At 41.8% G+C, this 25,245-nt stretch overlaps 1 protein-coding gene across 1 annotated transcript in view; it reads right to left on the bottom strand.

Moving 5' to 3' along the window:
• The window catches only part of suclg2 (succinate-CoA ligase GDP-forming subunit beta), a 134,980-nt gene that overhangs the window by 73,179 nt on the left and 36,556 nt on the right, over nt 1–25,245 (bottom strand). Inside the window, exons 3-5 of the mRNA XM_049590771.1 lie at nt 3,840–3,939; nt 2,686–2,776; nt 32–184 (exon numbers count right to left, since the gene is read on the bottom strand). Of these exons, the coding sequence (XP_049446728.1) occupies nt 32–184; nt 2,686–2,776; nt 3,840–3,939 (344 nt within the window). The remainder of the gene's footprint in view (nt 1–31; nt 185–2,685; nt 2,777–3,839; nt 3,940–25,245) is intronic.

Below are 25,245 nucleotides of genomic sequence, written 5' to 3'. Positions count from 1 at the left end.
TAGTGATGGTTATAAGCCACAAATCACATACCTTAAAGATGAGTTCTGGCGAGTTGGCGGCTACCTCCTCAATATCCATACCCCCCTGGGGGCTGCCTACCATGACAGGACCATTACAGGCGCGGTCCATCAGGATGGCAAAGTAGGTCTCCCTGCTAATGTCCAAGGCCTCAGCAACCATCACCTGGATATGGCACAGCAGAGGAAAGAGAGGCTAATGGAAGAAAGAGTACCTACTGCAGCTCTAATAAAAATACCTTTTGATTTTTCTTGACTTTCCCCTGGTAGACTTAAATTTTTACATTGCAATGCATCTTTAAAAATGTCTGTGATATTCAACACTAGATTAAACACAATGACACAGGCAAATAAGCAGGGTCCACTGATTGGCAGAATCTACGAAGCATAGCTCTGAGAAAATCTTTTATGCTGTGAATAAGAGAAAGGGAGGCAAATAGAGAGCAAGGTAACTCAGAGCCTGGCAGACAAGCAGAAAGAGGAAGCAAGCGAGAGGCTCATTTGGAAAAGAGAAAGAAAAAACCTGATAGGAAACTATCAGTTGTGTGGCAGTTAATGGGCTGCAGGTTTTTGGATGAAGTGTTTGTTTGAACATGCACAGCCCTTATGTTCTGTCTCCACCCTGTCGCCCAGCAAATGAGGATGGATGGTCTTCTCTACCCTCTATGTTCACAGACAGCGCTCCTATCTCCTTGTCCAAATGTTGTCTTCTCCAGTCGCTCAAACGCTCTCTTAAGTTCCCTGTTGTTCGACTCGTGGCTTGATTCTTCACTCAAACTAAACATATTCCATTCCAACTGTCTCGGTCTTTGCTTTCCCCCCTGAAACACTCGTTTTAGCCTCCTACGTTCTTCTCCACAGCCATCTTTTAGACTCCCTGTCTCATCTGCCCTTATCTTCTCTTCTCATCCTTCTATCTGTGCCATGACAGCAAATCCATGTAGATGGTGAAGCACTGTCCCGTTCCCTGTGGTGTGCTCTGCTCTGTGGTGCAGCATGGGTTGAGGGTTGATGCGAGCTCCATTGAGGGGTTGACAGCTAAACTCTGGCTGTCATCTGACAGACCAGGTTGTGACTACACCATTACTGTACTTAGGGATGTCCCGAACCAATCTCAAAAATCAGTATCAGGACCGATTAAGGCATTTTTTAATGATCAGGACTGGCTATGTTGAGCTGTAAAGAGTTTGTTACGGTCCTTTGTTTTATGCTAGCTATAACACACATGTTCTTTACTTGCAAAGATTTTATTCACAGCTGTGCAAAGAGCGCAGCCGACTTTAACTCCACAACTGTCTGAGCCCTGCTAGCGGTGAAACACCACATACCATAAACAACAGCAAAATGCAATGTTTACGTCATTCACCGAAATTTTAAACACTCATTTCAGCTCAGTGAGAGTCTTGTGTTTTACCTTACTTCGTCTCTGGTGCATGATATTTCACTGCAGGCTGAGGAGAGACAGACAGTGGACTGTCACACTCACCACATCACTGCAATTGAGACAAAAGCTACAAGCCAATAAGAGTAGGCTAATAAATTAATAAAATGTCAATAGTTAATTTAATAATTAATGTAGGGTCAGATGTTCATATGACGAACATAAACGCAGCAAAAACTGGAGAATAGTCTCTTAAAGGGACAGAGAAAGTCCCTCGAGACAGTGACAAGGCCAAAAAGATTAAAGAGGGATTTGTTATTTTATACTTTATTTTATTTAAAAAAAAAAAAAAAAAAAAAAAAAAGCACTAAGGAATTGCTTGGATGCATTTTTTTTCTTTGATCATACATATATATTGGATTTCTAATTACTTAAGGGTACCTGTAGTGTGCACTGTGCAGCAGGATCACCTGACTGGGACATCTCTAACTGTACTCGATCCTTTAGGTCAGTCAATGGCTGCTCTTGCCTGGTCTGATTTCAGTGCCCACGCTGAAAGAGGATGCTTTCAGTAAGACTATAAGATGGCCAATTGGAGGTCACGTCTCTTCTCGCCCACATCTAATTCAACTTTTGTCCGGTTTATGTTGTTGTTTGTTTACCTTCACCTCTGCCTCTGAGACATGGAGTTAATTGTGAGCTTGTGGACTTCCTGGTCCGCAGGTGCTTTCTATAAAAATGACAAGTGTGATACTCATTTGATTCGACCTAAACTCTGCAACAGGAGTAGGAGGAGAGGTTAGGTGGAACAGGGGGGTAGCAGGGGTAAAGGGAGATGGGGAGAGATAAAGAAAGAAAGCGGGGGACCCACACACAAGCTACAGACTCAAAAGGCTTCATCACCTGGCAATGTCTGTTTTGAGGAGGTACTGCATGCAGCAAGCGAGTAGAGAAAATGATATTCCTGCTTGTTAGTGGCACATAGAAACAGTTGTTTACCAAACACTTTAAATTCACAGTGGGCCCAGTTCAATTTATGCAATGAGCCATAACACCAGCCAGCGCAAACCCACAGTAAACAACAGTGGAAGGCTACTATTTAGACCTAGTGGAAGAAAAAAAACAAAAACCATAGAGCCAGACTGCCTTCACAGTCATTAATTTTACAGAACTGCATTACTGGACTCAAAATGCCTTGAAATGAGGTCAGGAAAAAAAAAAAAAAAAAACACAAAAAGAAAAAGCAAAGTATATCTTTCTTTCCTTCAGTCTGTGCAGCGGCTCACCGTTTTCACTTTCACTCCATCTTTTGGTGTCTGTTTGGTAGTCAGGTTGAAACCCAGCATCTTATTGGCCAGTTCACCAACCACAGCAGGGCTGAAGGAGAGAGGTTACAAGTCAAACAGTGGTCTTATTCTAAACAACAGTCTTAATTTAAAAAAACAAAAACAAAAATCACTGAAAAGCACACACTTACAAGATGAAAGATGAGAAAAGCAGGTGAACCTGACAGATGAATAAGTATTTCTTTATCTCTCCGGAGTTTTGTTCAGCTGAAGAGAGATATGCCTCAGCACTTTCTGGGCATTAATGTAACATATTCTGACAAAGCACAGTTTTTGGATACACTTTGGTACATCTACACATCGCTGTGAATGAACCTCTGCTTGTACTGCGTGCCGGGGCTGCTTCTGAAAACCTGCTCTGGTTTTGTTAGTGAATAAAAATGAAGCTGGGGTTGTACTCATCTTTTGATGGATGAGAGGAAGGTGAACTGTGCACTCATGTCACTGTCTGGGGACACTGAACTTCAGCATATCTCACTTTGAGAAAGTTTCCGGCCATTCCGAACCCTGAAGTAGGGTGACGATGATACATATCTGGGACAATCGTCATAAATCACCTTTTTTGCCTTTAAGGCGGCAGGGAGTGGTGGGTACCTTTACTGAAACGATAGCACTGTTTTAGTCCTGGAAACTTGGCAGAAGGAAATGCAGTGTCTGAGCAAAGAAAAATCCTTTCAAGTTGCTGTTTAGCCTTTTGAAAAATGCACACGATTCTGGAGTGAGCCTTTACTGAAGGAATACACTCATCACACTTTGTAACTCTAAGCCAGAACAAAATAAACCTCAGCAACGGCACAAAACCCAATCAACCCGAGAGAGGAGAACACAGTATGGGGTGCAAAACGCTTCTGCCGACCTTAAAATCACTTTTTCAACATTTAATTGAGGGTAGTTGTTGGAAAACAAGACACTGGAAGAAAGAAAAAAACTGTTTATTTGCAGCTCAAGTAATCCTGACTGTGTCTTTGTGCCTTGGGAGCATCTTCAGAGAACTCTTTGAGCCTCCTCCCTCTCAAAGTCGCTGTCGCAGGAGAAATAATATGAATCTATCTCCTACAGTCATGAATGTGAAATGTAGATAGATGCATACTTACTCCTTGGTTAAGTGCACTCCACCTTTAAGGCCACTGTCAAACACACCCTTTCCTCTGCCACCAGCCAGAATCTGAGCTTTCAACACAATCTCCTTGGCATCTGAAGACAGAGAGAGATGGATAGAGAGAGAGACAAAGGGAGGGGAAAGAAAGACAAGAGAGAGACAGAGCACTTAAGATATAGGCTCAGCACCTTGAATGCCCCCTTGGGTCTGCCACTTATCTGTCCATCTGATTGAAGGAAGCAGGGTTAGAGGGAAAAAAAGAGGGGTGAGTGCGTGATATGTGACAAGATTAGGGACTTTGTCGGGAAGGAGAGAAGGTTTACACTCCAGAGATCAGCACCCATCCACAGGGAAAATATCCTGACTCACTACTAATTACAATGTGGTACAGGGATTACTGTGCTTGTATTGTAATGGACATAAAGATCTTTTAAACAAGACTAATGCTGTGTTCACATAACGACACTGCAACAGTGTGACGAGCTACATTATCGCATAGTTGGCACTGAAGTGTTGCTGAAGGGTTTGTTAAGGTAGCTACTTCATCACTGGCTTGTGTGCCTGCTACTTGCCACCTCATCTTAAGTTTGTATTTGATCAGAACATATCTAGGCTATGGTTTTGGTCCATGTCTGAGCCCCATTTCAACATCACATTTCACTGCTCCATTGCATTGTGTGCACTGCAATGCAGATAAAGCTAGCATAGCCAACTAAGCTGAATACCTCAGTACCACAGCTTAAAACATTCATTCATTCATTCATTCATTTTCCTTAACCGCTTATGCTGTTGGGGGTCGTGGGAGGGCTGGAGCCTATCCCAGCCGATGTTGGGTGAGAGGCGGGGTACATCCTGGACAGGTCGCCAGACTATTGCAGGGCTGACACATGGAGCCAGACAACCATTCACACTTACCATCATGCCAACAGGCAATTTAGGGTCACCAGTTAACCTAACCTGTATGTCTTTGGATGGTGGGAGGAAGCCTGGGTACCCAAAGAGGACCCATGCTGACTCAGGGAGAGCATGCTAACTGCGCACAGAAGGGCTCCCCCACCCTAGGGTTCAACCCTCTACTCAGCTTGAAAGAAAAACATATAATTTTTTTTATGCTTCACCAGGTTATTGGAGTGCTTAAAAAGTTAAGGGTTAGCTTAGTTTTGATTTGTAGCGCATCGTGCCTGTCTGCAGACAGGCAAAACAACTGTCTTATACTAAACACGTTTTCCAAGCAAATACAACATGCTAATGTTACTAGCGCCAGCCTATGGCATTGTGCATTATATACATTAGCCTAGCGCAGGCGGAGATTTCCTCTGCTCATATGAAGCCAGGATAAATCCTGAAGTATAAAATCCCTGAAGGTGTTTTGAAAACACCCCCATTTTCACAGGTCACTTAGCCTGTCCCTCCACTGCAGGAAATAATGGATTAATCCTGGAAAGCTGTTGATGCAGCATTTTTCTCCTTATGAAAGTAACACGGTGATTATTCAACCAATGACAATTTGGTCGGACGAGAGCATAGCAACCAAATAATCATCTAGTCGATCAGGAGACTACAGCCCTAGTTCCTACTACGGAAAAAGCACGACCCGCCCTACTCTGCCTCTGACTGGCTAATGCTGATATTCTTATCCTAACTTCAACCAATCTCATTCCTCATGCTTAAATCTAACCAACCCAACCCAACCCAACCCGAAGGCAGAGAGTACTAGCCAATCAGAGAAGTGGCCCTTTGGTGCAATGAGTGTTTGTTTCAGGGTAACAGGCTGTTGTTAATATGTCCAATGGGACCATATTAACGACTACTGGGGATTCAGAATTATGGGCCATCATAACAATGGGCAGTCACTAACACAGACAACATCTGAGGCTGACTGGAATGTCATTAGTTTTGTAGGTGTTTGGTCATAAACCAAAATATTGGACAAATTATAATTTTGACCGCATTATGGTGCAGAAGGAAATGTCAGATGATGAATGTCTAAACCAAATTTAACGGCAATCCAAACAACAGTTGTTTAGCTTAGACATTTTACTTGAATGCATAACTTTCAATAAAAAAATCTAAGGATTACTAAAGTCAATAGGCTGCATCTTCTCTAAAATATGAATGTCTTCACAAAATTTCAAAGTAATCCATCGAACAGTTGTAGAGATATTTCAGTCCGGACCAAAGTGGTGGACCGAACAACAGGCCCGTCTAAGAATACCATGCTAAGAATACCTAGAACAAACAACATACACTTGAATTGTTTCACTGGTGCATTTCCTTATAACTGTCATCTGGTTACAATCTCAGTGCAAGAAGGAAAATAAGCAACTGGACAACTGTTGGAAACTTTCACATGACCTTGCTCTAATTATATAACCACCTACATCCCCTTTGCTGTCACTGCCACCTTGCAAGTAGTCGCACATCAGGAGGAGGCTCCTCAGCTGTCTTTTCAGCATCCTGCCCACAATCTCCCTCTATTCAAATGGAGCGAGGACACTTGATGAAAGATGGTTTCTGGCTAGGTTATTATTATCTAGGTGGGGGAGTTCAGCTATTGACAGGTGGCTGCCATCAGGGTGGGAAGTGGGTGTTAGGGAGAGTGGAAGGGGATGATCCGCCATGCAATGCTTAGAAAGACACCTTGACCTTCAGGACTGGAGACAGGCTCCTCCCTTGACTGGGAAAAAAAAAAAAAAAAAAAAAAAAAGACACCTCTACGAGCAGGGTGGAGAACGTCTAGACAGGAGCCAGTGAGCTGAGAGAGCCACAAAACTCTGGCTGTGCTCGCTGCTGCTGTAGTAAGAAAAGGACCCAGAGAAAATAGCCTCTGACAGGGTGGCAGGGATTAAACTAACACTGCATTAGCGAGGCCCGTTCTCTGTGGAGAGTCGAGAGCTGAGAGGGGAGAAAGAAAGCGGGAGAACGAGGGAATAAAGGTGTGCTCATATGCAGAGGGCTTTGAGAGGAGTCATAAATGAATAAATATGTTAATAAAAAACCGCTACTGCGCAAAATTAAAAAGAGTTCAAAGCAAGATGAAATAGAGTGTCCTGTGGGCATGTGCAGCGGAGAGGGACGGCACAGAGGAAATGACTTTTGCTTTAAAAGGAGAAAAAAAGAAACATGAAGAAGAACAAAGATGTAACCCAATAGGGAGACTGCATTGTTTGAGGTGTAGAGAAAGGTAAGAGTATTGACACATTGATGAGGACCTTAAAAAAAGGTAAGGCATGGTTTTAAAGCGAAGATATATTAAATATATTAAAAGGCATGTAATGTGCCAGGGAAGGTAATGGAGTGAGAAGAAGGCAGGTGTTCATTCCTGCTGCACTAGTAATTGATAGCAAACCTGCTTATTATGCGGCACACAACAAGATATTGTAGCAATATCAGCAATTATGAATGGGCACTGAAAGAGCAATGTGCTGATAACAAGAGGAAACTTTTTAAAAGAAGAGACAAAATGGGAAGAGCATTGTACATGTCCTGATTAAATGCATTCACGCTGCATATCAAAGACTGTATGATGAAAACTCGTGTGCCATTCTCACAAAAAAAAAAAAAAATCTGTGTAGAATCATACCAAACTCTGGTTAACACTAAGACACCACACTCTGTTGGAGCACATGAAGAGGATAATGATGTCCTCAAAGATCACAGTGAACATGGTGCATGGTAAAGAGCAGGGCGGCCATTATCTGGTAGTTTGACAGACATGAGATGGCCTCTAACACTCAGACAAAGGTTGGTCCCTAATGAGTGCAGAGCAGAATAGGGAGTGGATAGAAAAGGAGTAGTAGTATGTAAAATCACAGACAAGTCATGCCTTTATGTTCAACCCAGACACTGTGATGAGCAAGGGGAAAGAAGGGCACATGTCTTAAGTTAAACAGTGAAGACACCAGCGAGCACTGTACTGTGGGAGAGTCAGGGCTTAGGGTGCAGTGAAAAATGTCTTTGATTATGTTCATCAGACAGCAGCAAGACTCTACCTTGAAGGTATGTTTTCAGTACTGTGATTGTGAACTATGTTTATTTATATATCCACAGCGTTATAGCCCCAGGTACTTTACAATGCCCATCCATAGATTGGTCTATACATTCATACAAGTCAACAACAAATACCCAAGACACAGTAATAAACACAAAGTCAATATTAATACTAGAACTCAACAAGAAAATAAAAACAGAACAATGATACAACACAACAAAGCAGCATAAAACAAGAAGCACCTGGTCATCCATAAATACATGGCTGAACCCTCTTAAATAAACTGTTTCAGGTTGAGTTTAAAATGATCCCAGTCAAGATCTAGTTCGAGGTTTGTGAGACTACTAGACTAATTACTAACCTTTACAGTACCTACCAGTGTATCATACATCAAGAGGACAGTATTCATTAAGACACCGTGGAGCCCAACTGTGGAACATGAGCTTGAACTTTTTAACTGACTCTATGTCCTTGTCCCAAAACTAAAAAGAAACTTAAATGTGGGTTAATGACAGAAAGATTTCGTACTGTATAAATCATCACTGTGCTGTGTGGCTGCTGTGTTTCTGCATAGTACTGATTTATTTGATGTCCTGTTAATGTCTTCTCAGTAGTGTCAACTGTATTGAAGATATGTGTCTTTACTGACATTTTACTTTGCATCATGTTGTATATCTTTAATTTGGTGCATGTTTTATTCTTCCCTTTAGGTGAGGTACCACAAAAGGGCTTTCTGTAAATTGTTTTTAAATGTGCAAATAAACTTACCTTAAACTGCTGGCCCAAATTAGGTTTTACAAAGGGGCACCTTACAGTACCTGTTGGATGCTTCATATGTTACTGAGCCCAAAACTTCACGCGGAACCACAAGGTCACTGATCATTTCTTTTCTTGTTGCCAGTGTTAATTTCATTGATGAAAACTATACTAAATATGTTCACAAAGAACTTTTGTTCCATGACTAAGACAAGATGATGACAATGCAGCACTAACATCATTAAACACTTACTGTGACGATATCAACATGCGCTATTGTTAATGACAAAGATGAGACTAAAATGAAGTTTGGAAATGAAACACCTTAACTTGAAAGTGGTGTACGTAACACTGGAGAAAATTAGTTAATTGTTAAGTCTCATTCCCAGGTTGCGAAACACAGACGCTTTGGGTTTGTGGTTCAGTCTCACTACCACCCCAATGTAGTGGTAATTGACGACTTGGCAATGAAACTAAACGATCAACCATCTTTGTCCCGAGTTACATACAACTCCTTTAAATCTCTATTTCTGACAAAAAGTAGGAGATCACATATTTTCCATTTCCTGTGCTGCGTCCTCCATATCAGGAGTACACCTGTAGCACACAATGAGCAAAGTCAGGTAGACTCAGTAACTTGTTTAAGTTAAAATGACAATGACAACAATAGGGTTTGGGAGAAAGAACTGAGGTGATATCTGGAACCATCGTTTTATAATAGTTTTAAAGAGAGTATTGGGCCTCTGGCCAGTTGTTTCTGGTTCCAAAAAACATGCAAATTAGAAAATGATCCATGTCTGGATGTATTCCTGAGATTGATCATCAGATTATGATACGATAAAATCTTATGTGAAACAGCTTTGACAAAAATGACACAATTATTGGTTTTGGCTACACTAGAATTACTAAAATGTCCACTATAATCTGATGACTAAAAAGAGTAAGATCTTAACAGTTTTCAATCACTAAAAGTATATTAAATTGTTCATTTTAACAAAGATAAGACCAAAGTGCCCAGACTTTGTCAAATTAAAAAAAAACACAGGGTGACTTTGACTAAATATGATGACAAGGACACTTGACACAGGACTGAGACTTCAAAAATAGCTAACAAAATGAACACTACTTGTTGCAGCCACAGTAATAAGAAATACCTCCTGCAGAAAGTGGTTTGCTTCTTATATTATTAGTTGAATGAAAAATCTTCTTGGATGGAGGGGGCCATGGTTGCATAATCAGTTCTATCACGCATCGCCCATTGTGAAGATGCAGAGTAAGATTTTCATCTCCATTTATTTTCGATATCTTGGGGACATGGGAGGAGATTAACATTGCACAACATCTCCAATCACATCACATGCGATCGGAGTAATGCGGTCATCATCCTCAGGCCTTACTCATTTCCCAGTAATGAGTGCAAATCAACTCCCAGTCCGCTTGCCAGTGACAGCAGCTGGCAAAGAGGATGTTACTTTTACAATCACTGTCTCGTTCACCCTCTTTCTTTCCGTGCACTTTTGAAAGGCCTATTCTCTTCCACCCTCCTCCTCCTATTCTGTGTGTAGCCCATGGGTGGCCGGCAGCAGAGTTAGCTTTGGTCTGATATTTAATTAAGCCTTCGAGGGCTGTGCCATGAGGGGGATGCTGGCTGGTAAGGGACAGATGTAGGCTGTGTGCCAATCCAGCGAGAATAAGATGTGGCTACCATCTGCATGGAGAGAGAAAAAGATCAGGACGGCCCTCCCCAGCGTGCATGTGTGCTGTAATGAAAGTAATGTGGCGGCTAAATGGAGACGCCTAATCAAACTCTTGGGAGGGAGGAGAAAACAAACACGAGCGCACGCAGCCACAATCAAACAACACAGAGAGCGCGAGCCTTCCTATGGATAGATGCCATTAACAGCAAAGGGAAGAAATGAAAACCGAAAGACCTCTCAACCTTCAGCATCTGCGCTCATCATGACAGTACACCTCCTGGTTATGATGCAAGAGTGTTGACTGCTACCATACTGCGCTTTAGAAAAAACAAAAGGTCTGAAATGTCAGTCTACAGGACCATCAAAACAAATAATGTAAACCTAATTATTCTTTCCCCAGTACTTTCTGGAATAAGTTCCAAGCAGCTGAAATATAATTCACAATTCAGGGGTATTCCAGCACTATAAGTAGAAAGAACAACAATCTGTGCTTCCATTTGCTTCCATCTAGTGGCACATGGCATGTCTTTAAATAACTTCAGTTGTGTTGTCAACTGCATATTGATAGCTGCAGAAAGCTATTGAAGCGGCTCTAGCTTTTCAGTCACTTCGCCACAGGGCTCTTTGCTGTGTCACATCCATGGCTCACTGATACTGGGAACAATGAACTCATAACCTACTACAACACAAAGTACTGCAGGCGATGCAGGATGATAATGACATAAAACAGGGCAACTATCCGATCAGCTTTACTAATGGCACAAGCAGCACACTGAATATGCTGTTTTCCCTTCTATATGTATACAGGGTGTCTATGGGTATCAGACAGTTAAATCTAATGCTTTTTAAGATCCGTTCAAGACGCGTGTTACCCAAATTTAGGACAGATTTTTGGACAAATCACATTTTATTTATTAAAGTATCCCAGGTAAGCATTGCAGGTAAGTACTATATATGTGATCCTTTGCAGAGGTAAGTGCTCAGGAGTTTAGTGGGTAGTTTTACACACAAAAAAAACATCTCCTTAGCAACATGTCGCCAGCCTATTTCTTTAATATTATCTTAATAATACCGGGGAGGAATATGGTTATTAGAGTGAGTTAAGTCAATCTACATTTTTCCGACAGGTAAGCGCAGGTATGAAGTAAAATGACAGTTTTATGACTTGTAAAGATTTGTAAGATTATTTTGCACAGGAAGGCAGGCAGAAAGAAATATTTGCAGCAGTTAAGACCTTTGACTTCTGACACCTTTTTTGTTGTATTGTTGTGTTTTTGTTGTTGAATTTAAGAAATTTTAAGACTCTTTAAGAACCTATAGACACCCTGACCCTGGTGGTATAAAAAAGTCAAGTTGGGCCGACACTTAATTCTGTACGATATTCAGTGTAATAGCCATGTGGACACATTATGTTCTAATGGTCCAGTGTGTAGAACTTAGGGGAATGTATTGGCAGAAATGTAATATAATATAATAAGTATATCTTCTTAAGAGTCATTTATATCTACATAGAAAGCAGGTCCTTGTTTATGGAAACTGTCATGTTCACCGCCATGTTTCTACAGCAGCTGTAGATTGGGCTATTTGTGTTTTTATGTCAGCAACTGTGGTAAGAACCAATGAAAAACACTGATTTGAAACATGACAGTGTTTTTACTGGAGTTAGTCACCTGGTCCGTTTGTTTTGGAGAGCAAGAAACACCTGCGAATAATTCAGCTCCCTGTAAAAAAAAAAAAAAAAACCTCAAGAACAAGTTTCAGCTGGTTGCATGGTGCAATCCTCACTGCTATACACCACTAAATCCCCCTAAATCTTACACACTGAACCTTTAATTACACTGTGGCACCCGCAGAGCTAGTGAATGGAATAGGTCGTGTTTAATATTTAGACTCCTTGTGTGATGATTTCCTTTAATCATAACAGTAATGCTGGTATCATCTTGGACTGGTGAAGCTTTCCATAATCTTTTACCTTTTCCAATTCTGCCAGACTGGGAAATGTCAGACAGAGAATGGCTCTCCATTCATGCGGTGATGGCAGGTGAACCGAAAGTAAAGATACAAAAAAAATAAATAAAACCCTCAGTTTTTCCATCTACCTTGACATATAATGGCCTTGGAATTCTTCCACCTAAATATATTTCTCTGTTCAGTGGAGGTTAAAAGTCAACGAACATTGATAAATCCTTGCCACGCTCTACAAAGTCATCTTGCTACTGGCACATCTACAAGACCAAATGTTGGGCCTTGTATAACAAGGGGACAAACAAAGATTTAGACACACAAAAATCTGAGATAACAACAATTTGACTTCTTTGTTCGCTCAACTAAATATATCATTACCATCTCACTGTCTCGTCTGGTTAAGCCCACCGTCCCTGTGTCCATCTCTGCCTCTAATGATGCCATTCTCAGTGCTGCTCAGTGGAGGAGAATATCAGCGTCCCGGACCGACAGTGGCACCTCTGTGTGACACCTCCTCCACTCACCGCTTGCATGACGGCCGAGTCCTCATTAGAGGACAAGTCCACCTGGCTTTCAGACACAGACAGCACTTCTAATGACATCCTGAGATGGCCGTGGTCTCCACTCAGTGACAGAGAGGTGCAGTTCAAATCCCTGGCTTAGACTTTTTCACTGCCATACAACCAGAGGGGTGACGGTAATGATAATGGTGTTGTGGAACGATGGGTGCTAAATGACCATGGGGCTATCAGTAGGAAGAATCATTTGTTTGACAACGAAGCCTCTGCAAAGACATTTACTTGTATCAAGCCACATCGTGAGACAGTTAACTAGAAAAACACAACCTTTGGGGCTGCAGACACAGAGTGTTCCAAAACATCTCCATAAAAATATTTTGAATAAGTGACCGAGAGTCTGCACAAACATGAGCTGCTCACTCCTCATTATTGACTCACCATTTTTCATCAGTTCAGCATGAACAATCGCAAATAAAACTATTCTAAAAGCTACTGACATCTGCTGCTGCCACTGCTAATGCACTGGTGGGCAAAAGTACTATTTGCGATGCCATTTCCACTGACAAGTAATGAAGCTTGCCTAATGATTGGAGGACCATACAACAAAGCACAGTGATGTATTCTACATTTCACTCCACTAGTACAATTCCTATTTCTGAACCTGACTTAACATTTCACTCCAACTAATACCAGCACGATTAGGTAGCCTGCATTTACGCAAAGTACTCTGACAACAAATAACCGGCTACATGTTCACTTCTACTGGCACATTAGTATCATCCTAATACGATAGAGGGGATGTATGAGAAATAATTCCACGTCTCACCCACAACATGAATAGGTTAGGGTGCGTAATGAGGAGGTGGAAACACTAAGCTGCTTACAGAAATCAGCTCTTTGAGAGACAGGCCGCTTTACCCTGCAAAGCCTATTTACAGCTGTTAAGACAATTTCAGATGCATGGCTTTTTCTTACCAAACGAGAGACCTAAAAGCCAGCTAATGTATGTGTTGACAACAGGTCCTTAGAGAGGCCAGCGTCTATGTGTGCGTCTGTTAGAGCGTCAGATTCTAAAAATGTCCATGACTGCAAGTGTTTGCAGTTATCACACGACCTACAGTGTGTTTCTGAATGAAGCTAGTGCAGTGTCAGAAGACCGCTGTGCCTGTGTTAATAACCTTATGTTTCAAACCAGCCCCTCCCCATCCTCTCTCCCCATCGGACGTGTGTTATCTTGGCAGGTACTGGAGACGGGAAAACTGCAGACTAACATCTGTCTTCCTGTGTGACAGGCCAGCCCTCTGAAGGGACGAGAGCTGTTCCGTCCATCAGCGGGAGCCCTGCAGGGAGTGGGGTGGTGAGGCAGAGATACCTGCAGCTCTCTCCAGTTAACTCCCTGCACTCATTTAGTTCCTCTACAATGTGATCAAAGTGGCAAACGAGGACACTGAGGTACTGCCATAGCAATACGTTTTTTTACAGGAGGGTGGGGGATAAATTGAGGGGTGTTAGGCACTACAGACAAAGACAGAGCGACACAGCGGACGAGTACAAGAGAGAAATAATGGACTAAAGTAAAGGGAGAATGGAAAAACAAAAGTGAGTGAGTGACCAAATCGGAGAGAAAGGAGAAGAGATGAGAGGGCTAAAAGAGAGAGACTGGAGCAAAGGAGAAGATAAAGGTCAGAACGTGTGGGTAAAATGCAGAAGAAAGAGCAATGTTGTTTTGACTTGACATTAGTGGTTAATAGCTATGTAAATGGACCACAACCCATTTACGTAGAAGTTATTAACATAAAACTTGTTTCAAACCCTGGCCACGTAAACAGCAGCAGCATGGTTAATGGCTGCAAATTTGTGTTTGTGATTCTCTTTTATTAGTGTGCACAGACCAAATCAGTCTCATAAGTATATATAAGTAGTATAATTGCCAAATATTCCACACAAATGAGCAAGGAACAGCAATGTGAATTTAAACAATCTATTATTCTATAATTATGTTACTTTGGTCTTTTGCAGACCGCACATTGGCAGCGTACAGTCACACAAAGTGGTGAAACACAATGCGGCCAAATGTCAGTAGTGTAAAACCAAGTCATTTCAGTTAGTGGAAACCAAAAGCTCAAGACGTGAACCAATCAAATCTGAACACAAGCCTCTTTCACAGTATTTATCCCACTAAAAGTGACGCCATCAGAGCACAGAGGAATACAGCATGTACAACAGCACTCCAAAGGCTGCTGACAGGTTAAATCTAATGACAAATTAATGTGCAGGGCATTAGTTTGTTGATGTGTGCCTGTAAACACAGAGGCAGCGTGTGTGAAAACAGCCTCTGATATTTTCCATGTAAATCCGCACATGCACACAATGCTAACACCACTGTCATATTTTCCAGAGTCAGTGCAGGTCAGTGCTCTTTTTTTTTCTCGACCCTTCAAGTGGTACTTTCTGACTGTTGTATCTTGACTTTCCCTGTCAAGAGAAAGCACATCCTCTGTGTTCTTAGAGCTGTCACAAGGGTTGGAGAGAATTGTACAGTTGAGCCGTAACAATATCTTGACCTCCGTGACCCCCCTCCCTGGTATTATTAAGATAATATTAAAGAAATATGCTGGCAACATGTTGCTTTATTATTAAGATAATATTAAAGAAATATGCTGGCAACATGTTGCTTTATTATTAAGATAATATTAAAGAAATATGCTGGCAACATGTTGCTTAGGAGATGTTTTTTGTGCAAAACTACCCACTAAAACTCCTGAGCACTCAATTCACTTTACTGTGTATACTACACTTTAAGCTACATACAGTATAGTGTTCGTGTGTTGATGACTGCTGGCTCTGAACCACCAAAGCTGATCGAGCTTTGCCATTTTGGAAGTACCCTTTGCTTAAAAAGTTGCACATACACCTTCTCATCTAAGGGCCACAACAGCTACAGGAGGAGGCTCTTCGCAGTCCCAGCTGCAGACGAGTGCATTGCTTGCATCATCTGAGAGACCTTGACAGAGACAGCTATGACTGGGACTGTTGCAGGTAACCTCTAGCTAACTTATCTTGACTCACATTGTTGTACAAGGTGATAACATTCACACAAAGTCTACTGGGCTCATGTTTCCAGATAACTTCCCCTTCCACAAAGACTCTCAAGATATGACATCAATACTCTAATAAGAGACTTGATGGCACCTTCTTTCTCTTCTTAGTTTTAAAGGCTGCATTACAGTAAGGTGATGTAATTTTACCCACTTCCTCATTATATCCACATTGCTGATGATTATTTATGAAAAATGTCATCGTGTAAATATTTCGTGGAAGCACCAATTGTCAACTCTACAATACTGTCGACAACATTGAGGTATTTGGTCAAAAATACCATGATATTTGATTTGACTCCATATTGCCCAACCCTACTCACAAGTTCATCCATCTGAAACAGACTTCCCTCTTTCTCCTTATCACTGCTGTGCTCACAGCCAGGCTAGAGCCATGTTTACACTGGAGACAGCGGAGGTGGCAATGGTAATCGCTCACTGATGGAAACGAAATGGCAAGTGGCGTGAAGATGGCAACAATACAAGTGCAATATCCCGTAAGACTGTGGCTGCATATTCGTTTGAAGTTCAAGAACCCATTGTAAGATCAATGGATGAGCAGCTGCCTCAGTGGCCTCTGTCCAGTACACCAACAAGAAGAGGACACGACATGGGTTCCAGCTGGTGTACAGACGCGCACAAACGCACATAGCTCTAAGAGGGTCGTCTTATCCCACACTACTTCAGACAAAGACAGAAGTGAAAGGGCCGCGGTTGAGCCAACTCTACTCAGCACTAACTGCTACTGTCAGCGCTTTTCACCAGAGACTCTGCCTCATTTTCTGAAGGGGGAAGATGAAAGTGGTCTTAAAAGGCGCTTGAAGTGTTGAAGTGCACGAAGCGGCTCTAGTGGGGACTGCGAATGAGGAGGGAGGGGATGCGCAGTGAGAAGCGGTCTGACCATGTTCCATGTTTTAACCATGTTTGACAGTGAGATATATCTATGTGTCCCAAGCTGAAACGGAAGCTGTTTCCACGTGCCCATAAAGTGTGTAGTACAGCAGCGACTTTTTCCATTCAAAACATGATTACATAAAATTTTAGTTCTGTCCAAACATTTTCTTAGTCATTGGTGAAACAAGATTGGTATCGCACACAGAGAGCTGAGAATAATAGAATTTGATGACAAAGGACCTCGGCCTTACACAACACAGTTATCCAAATCCAGGTAGGCAAAAATTGGAACAGTTCTTTGGTGAATACAAAGAGAAGGCACAGAGAGAGAAAGCAATAGGAGAAAAAAATATCCCTGCATTGCCTCCTACGAATTCACTGCTCAATGAAGCATGGAATAGCCTTAATAAAACATGCAATTTAGGGCCAGTATTATCCAGATAATGACTCTGTCACTGAACAAGTGTTGCCCAAAATGACATGAAAGAGAAGCTAAGGCATGAGGGATGCTAATGTGCCACACTAACACATCACCCAAAACAGAGCTTCAAAATCACTGCACATCTTATACCAAAGATTACATGCATAGAGGCATTTCATACCATTTTACCTGAGGGAAAATTCAATCGACTCTTTAGCACTCCTCATTTATGGTCAAATAAAGTTGCATCTTTAAAAACTGTTAGTACACATTTTGCCATACCCGTGCATGTTAGATTTAGTAGCTGTCTTTATCTACAGTTCACACTTTCTAGAAGTCAATACGTTTTTGGCACTGTTGTCCCAAAGATGATCCAATCATTTTCCAGTTTCCTCTGAGTCTAGGAACCATCAGCAACAGACCATACTGCATTTTGTTTTCCACAGTTACGTGCAATGGTTGACGCACTTCCTTTGTGCTGTAATTTGAGCTTTCATTATCCCAGGAGATTGTACCCAGTGGTAGCCAGAATTGAGTAGTAAAAGCGAGGCTTATAAGGACGCAATCTTAACACAGATGGTGTCATTATTTTTTAAGCCATTACATTGTGCATTCACTTACTTCTGTTAAAGCAAAAAAACCTTGTCTTTTTCCACTTTTAAGCCAGAGAAATAAATACGTCATGGTTTCAGAGCCTGACATTTATGAGCCTTCAGTGTTTTGCCATAGAATTAGAATCTATTTGTGATGATGGGGGTGGATGGGAGGGGGGCAACAACAGCTGATTGCTGACAGTAAGTTGTTGCTGCTGAAGAACCGTCCCTGTGAGCTGCTCTCCTCCTGTGCTGTCTGCCTCGTTATCACTAGCTAACACAGCAGCAGCTATAATCCAACGCTGAGCTGTTAAACAGTCCCAACAACCTCACACCAACACCAAAACAGCTTAACTCTGTCATTAAACAAATGAATATACCCATTTATACACCCTGGGTTACATTACCAATGTGATGCTGACAGTTATCTCTGTCACTGTGGGTGTGACTCTGTCACAGGCACAGCATGTAGTCTAATGATAAACAGGAAGTAGGAGCAAGGAGTGCTCTATAAGGAAGTTTTTACTCGTTTTAAATAGTCAAATTTGCAGTAAAGTTGTGGTGACTGGACAAAATTGCAAGGTCACATGGATTGGCTAAATTTGCATTAATTGTAGCATCACAACATCCTGGAGGGACTGACATTAGAGTCACTTTTTAATCATGTTTGAATGAATGAAAACTAACACACAGTTCTTACAAATTAATTCAAATACAGCTGATGTAGTCTACTCCTAAAGTATGCTGTAACACTGATGTTGTTTTGTTCACTTACGTGATCGTTGCTACATGCTTGAATGGAAGTTATAGTCCAAATGAAATATGACAGCTCTAAAGCACATGTTGAGTAGAACACTGTGTCTATCTTTAAATACTTGTACACATCAGTGCTTAAAAATGTCTCCACCCACAACAAACAGGGGGCCTTCCAGCTGCCATATTCGCGGTCAAAGATCTCTCAATCCTGTAATATAGAAACAGCACATTAAACAAAAGCAGATGTGACTAAATAAACTGAGAAAGCATAGCTCAGCATCTCCACTGGCACACAGGCCAGTCAGGTTGGAGGAGTGTGAGGGAGGACTCGGGTGAGAAGCAAACGTCACGCATGAATAAGGAACTTCAGAACGGCTTGTGGTGTTGCCCGTGTGGGGGAGGAGTGTTTCTATGACAGATGGTACAGGCTAGACAGTGTGTTGGGTTAGCGGAGAGGCATATGGTTCTCTCTAGATGATCTCATAAACCAGAGCCAGGCCCAGTCGGAGGTGTAAATGCTTCTCTGCACCCTGCCAGAGAAAGCTGAACCGTTGATATCACCAGCAAAACAAATGTGGAGGCAGACCAAGTGTGAGCATGTGTGTCGTACTGTATGTGATTTAAGCAGTTTATTTCACACCCTGTACTAATAACTAAACCATTCGAATGCATCACCACTAATGAGAACTGAACAATTTAGATCAAAGCAAATTCCAGTTCAAATAGTGATTCAGAGTCAAATGCACACTTTTTTAGTTACATTCACCATAACATGTCATTTCATGCACTTATTTACCCAATATATTTACCTTCTTCTCACATATATTTTTACAACTGCAGAAAGAAACTGATGTGATACATTGCATTTTAATGAATTGCACAAAGTGAGTTTGACCATATATTTCTGGTGAGTGCATTAACAGTAAGAGAACTGCATCTTCAGTACACTGAAGTTCACATACAGTACCTGCCATGAACACTGTTCCTCTACTTGTAGTAAGTAGAGCGTTAGAAAAAGGTGTACTCTTCCCTGCACACAAAAGCACAAATATGCAGGATTTTATGGCAGGGAACTTCCTCACTGTCCTCCCAGTTGCTGTCACAGTTACTGCTGCTCTGGCCCTCTACACCACTAAGTCCTTCCAACATGCCCTTGGCTCTGTGTCTGGTATATCCCATGTCTCTCCACACGGTTAGTGATGGGGAAACGCAGTGGATGTGTCTGGGAGTCCATCCAGCAGCTGTTCAGGGAGTCTCCTCTGCACCTCAGTGCACAATGGGAAACCCATACCTGGATTTCATGAAGGGCAAGATCAAATTATCTCACCCAACCTTAAGTCTACTGGTGCATGACTCCACTCTTCTGCCGTTTCGCTGCAGGTTGTTGCAATCTCCTCACGCTTTACTTTAAAGCAGTAATGGTTCGCTGTGCACCTCTGACTTCACGCTGGATGATACAGGACATATTGATCATTTGAAGATCTATTTGTGAAGATCCAATGCCATTTTTTAATAAAATGTGTACTGATATTATCATTAGAGATTGGAATTTGACATCATTACCATATTCTAGTACGTTTTTTAAAAGGAGATATTCACACACTCAATTGTCTTAGATACAGGTGCGTTGGAAAGTATCACTTGAGTCTCGAAAAAACAAGATCCCACATACTGCTGTTGCTCAGCCTCACAATTTATTAATTATACTAGTGTTTTGGTCACTCTGGACCCTCCTCAACAATATTTTTATTCTTGACAAACGTCCAGCAGCACCTTATGATACTAAACAAGAGCAGTGTGTGGGATCTTCTTTTCTCAATATTTGAGTACTTGCATCAAAATATTATACAATACTCGAGTACTCACCAAAACAATAAATAAATAAATAAATCATGTAAGAATATAAATGCAGTTTGAAATTAATTTACTGAACAACCAGGCTTCATTTAGCCATACATTTAAACTTAACAAGTTAAATAAATAAGGCAAACTTTCTGTTGCTGCCTTTACATAGGTTAGTCACAATGCTGAAGGACTGTCTCCAGAGCTGCTCTCATCCTTGTCAGTTCAACGCCTGTCCAGATAGCTTACGTTATCACAGCATCAGCAGCTAACATCTGACACAGAGCCGTTAAACCGTCCCAACAAACTCACACCGACACCAAAACAGTGCGACTCTGTTGTGCAAAGCAAAACACTGTGTGTAGCTGGACACAAAATAAGATTTTTATGTTTTAAATACTAAAGAAAAACTGAAAAGACATTTTCACATATCACACAGTTGGGCAGTGATTACTCTATACATCAAACAAATACTGATGTGCAAATAGAGTACTAAAACTCCAAAGGCCTGGGTCACCCTGAGAAGAGTGGCACTAACTCTAACAGCAGACATGACGCAGTACAAAAAGATACAATAAGATCTGTCTCACTTTGCAGATCACAGGCCAGAGGCATAGAGGGGGTCTGAGCTGCCACAGAGAGCAGAAGACTAAATGAGCAGACCGAAAACAATCACTTTAAGATACACACAACAACAGTGTCCTTGGCTGTGAGCTACTTTTATTTACACATCATCTGAAGCACAGTGTAAGCCTCATTGACTTGATTTTAAGGGCTTCTGAAGATCCCTAGTAGCCAAAAAAGAGCCCCTCACCTTTCCAAACCATTATATATAATAGCATGGCCAACAAAATGGTATATGTCTGCAGTGCAGGAACTGATGTTTACCTCTGCCAACTGTATTTTGAGTACTTTCAAGCATGTTATCTTAAGACAGCAAAGCGTGGCAGATTGAAACTGATGGAGACGCATTTGTCAGATGAGGAAGTCTCTTTCTTTCCCTCGTACACCATCACAAAAAGCACAAGCATAACCAAATCTGCACGCCTGCAAATACACATACACACACAAACATCTGCCTCATCAATGAGTTGGCTTATGTCAAGGTAGCTCGCTATTATTCAGTAAGCCAACATATCAAACTAACTATCCCTCTAATAAGCACACACGAGATTTGACAGCCATGCATAAAAACTGCACTGTTTACACTGAATATTCATAGCAGAGTGAAATAAATTAAAATGCTTCCCACCTCTGTTAATCGTCATTCTGGCAGTGAGGCTGCGCTAAGCACAAAGTGAAAAAGAGAGGCAGAGGTAGACTGAGGTGAATGAGGACTCGGAGTGAGAGAAATTAAGGCAACTTTAAAAAGTGAACACAAGATGGAGAGAGGAGACACAGAAAGATTCACAAAATGTAATCACAACACAATTTGTCAAAGGAAAGTCAAGAAGATGACAACGGTAAAGAAAGACAACATATTCCGTACTCATCCCATATGAGGTGTAAACATACACGAGTATATGTTGCTCCCATTCATCACACAGGCTCAACATGCGGCAAAGATAAGAATCCAAAGCAATGTTTTCTTCCATCGTCGCTTTGTCAATGAATGATTGCTGGGGGAGGCAGGAGGCATGACAGACATGAAGGGCTCTCGCAGCAAGGAAGGGGAGGGAAAATGTGGTTTTGATTTAAAATTCAGACTGAAAATCCATCAAGATTTGCTCAACAGATGCATCTGTCAAGCGGGTGGCAACACACAAAGTGGACTGCATAATCACATTCTCTTTGGCTGTAGCAGGGCACAGGTATGTGTATATTTGTGTGCTTGTGCATGGCTGTGCATTTGTGCTTCAGAAGAAAAGACGAAATCTATATTCATTACTGGACTTGCTTTGATATCTCAAACTCAGAATGGGTAGATAGCAACCAGGTCTGTGTAGAAATACCTGCATATATATATAGTCTACATCTGTGTATAGGAGTGTGCTCACATCACTGCAAATGGAAAGGCAATTTAGTCTTGCATTAACTGAAGCTATATACCGTTATCGATAACATATTGAGGCAGTGCAGAAGGGGATCTGCCAAAGAAGACCACTTCCAAATCTGTATACTTACAAGTTTTTCAAAGATGGGGTTCTTTGAATCGTGTCACCAAGTAGTAGTGATGCATGAAGTGCCACACAGCACTTCAGGTGATTTACTGCAAGAAGTTTTTGCTCCATTTCCCAACCAGTATTACTCTCTTGCACACCTCAAGGTAGGTATGCAGAGGGCTTAACATCTTTTTCCACATTGACATGGATTGACAATTACCCTTTTTAGATTGAGTTGTGCAAATTTGCAGGAAAGCCCAATCAGTCTTTTTTCAGCATAAAAACAAAATCGGGGTGTGCGGCAAAATGCTGCATGCCTACTTTTGTTTATACAGAATGTGCCTTTTTTTTGGGGCAATAGGGGGTGTGAGCAAGTAAGAAAAGGTGTAGCTCAGCGTGTGACGTAAACAACAACATGGGAGGGAAGCCGCGGCTTGTCAGTCCTTGTGCGATTCTCTCGTAAGTTGGCCCGTTCTTCACCGTCCCCGTCATCTGACGGTTAATGGCCTCTTCGTTTGCCAGGGCCAGGAGGGTGTGCAACTTGTCTGCCCAGTTGCTCATCTTTACAGTGTTTGTCAGGTTTGCGTTTCTCTCTTGCTACTAGCTGCTCACTAATTCCTGCTATCAGCTGTTTCCTGTTTATCCACCGCTAGTGAGTCGCATGTGCGGCGTCATCAACAGCTCCTCCCACAAGTCTTCAACAGCCCCTCCCGGCCGCCTCGGTCTGTTTAAACTAAAAGGGTTCCGCCAATATGACTACCCTACGAGGCGAAAATTGGGCACCTCAGATCAACTTGCCAATCCGGCTCTGTGTGTCTAAAAGCTCACAGCTTGCCAGCAAAATGGCCCAACATTCGTGGAAAATCTGGCAGTGTAAAAGGGGCTAATGTGTCTTTTCCCAAATGTTTACCATATTATTTTATTTATCCATGGGTGTGAACTGCAGTACTCTTTTACTTAAGCACTCTAAATCAAGCCATTGGTTGTATATAAGCCTGATGAAGCACTGAGCACAATGTGCTAACAAAAAATTCTTGATATTATACTGTATATTTCAATGGGCTCAGTTGTGGGCTACCGCAAACATTTGTAGCTTCATTTCTCTGACCTCTTTAAGGTCACATTTTAGGAAGCACATAAATAGGAAGTGCTGCTGAAAGTTCACTGCAACATACCGTAGTGGCATCCCATTACAAACATCAATTATTGATTCTGCCAGGGAGACATGCACTTTTACTTACACCCATTTACTGCTGAAGAGCATAGCACATTTTTGAAAGCATCAATGAATATCGTCTCACGCTATGAACACACAAAAAGGAATGGATACTGAATGCCTAAAAATCTGCTGAGAGACAGTAAACGTCCACAAATCTAACAAATTATTAAATGTGGACAAGAGTGTTAAATATTTCAATCAAAACATTTAGATATTAGGTAATGTTACAGAGCTGTTGAAGACCTGTGGGAGGAGCTGTTGATGACGCCGCACGTGCGAGCCACTAGCGGTGGATAAACAGGAAACAGCTGATAGCAGGAATTAGCAAGCAGCTAGTAGAAAGAGGGAAACGCAGACCTGACAAACACTGTAAAGATGAGCAACTGGGGAGACAAGGAATTGCACACCCTCCTTGTCCTCGCAAATGAAGAGGCCATTAACCGTCAGATGACGGGGACGGTGAAGAACGGGCTGACTTACGAGAGACTCGCCGAAGGACTGACCAGCCGCAGCTTGCCTCCCACGTCACTGTTTACGTCACACGCTGAGCTACATGTTTTGTTACTTGCTCACGCCCCCCATTGCCCCGAAAAAGGAGCGTTCTGTATAAACAAAAATAGGTAGGCTGCATTTTGCCACACTCCCCGATTTTGTTTTTATATTGCCAATGCTGAAAAAAGACTGATTGGGCTTTCCTGCAAATTTGCACAACTCCTATCTAAAAAGGGCTTGTGCTATCTGATGTTTCTGCTGCGCTTAATTTATATACTGTGTTGCTTTATTATAATTTGAGAGACCAAATCTACCAGCACGTTTTCTCCACTTTACCTTACACATTAACCAATCAAGGCAACGGTAGACCGGGAAATCCTGTTTTCTGCAGACTAAAATTACAGTTTTGTAAGTGGAGTCTGGTGGCTTTGAGATAATGGCTTCGGTTCCCCGTCAGAAAGGGCTGATTGACAGCAAGGTAAAGTGGTAACAATATTATAAATATAGCTTACACCTAAAGGGATAGCAATTTCTTGAAGTGGGCCTTTTGTTAGGTGGGTAAAAACCAATCAATTGAGGCACTGTTTGATTTTATATAAGTAACCTGGGGTTTTCTTCTGTACGTTATTGTAGATGAACATCGTAATTTGGTCTATATAAGTTCAAGGTTTGAAAGTTTAGTCTTTAAAACTACAGCTTGGTCCTTGGACTGTCACAGACGCACAACACAAAAACTAAAAGCTTGGGTATGAGACTAGTGGATCTGGGTCATTGGTTTTGGACAGACAACAAAAGTTAGAGAGCCATTCTCTCAGTGTCCCAGTGGAGCACACATTAGAGAAACTTTGGACTTTGTGAGAACTCCCTGCACGGCTCACCCAGTATGGGGCCCTACTTTCCATGAGCCATTAGGTGGTTGTTAGTCACCCATCTGCCACAATGTAAACTCTCCCCTGAGTTGTCATTCAAGTTAAAGGGAATCAATGGTCCATGTCGGATATTTTTTTTTTAAGTTTTGATAGAGAAGGAGAAAGATTTTAAGCTATTTGTCCTCAGC

This window comes from Epinephelus fuscoguttatus, linkage group LG1 (genome assembly GCF_011397635.1).
Source record: "Epinephelus fuscoguttatus linkage group LG1, E.fuscoguttatus.final_Chr_v1".
NCBI lineage: Eukaryota > Metazoa > Chordata > Actinopteri > Perciformes > Serranidae > Epinephelus > Epinephelus fuscoguttatus.
Note: the sequence above shows the minus strand (reverse complement) of the source record. Positions and strands in the feature narration are given on the sequence as shown.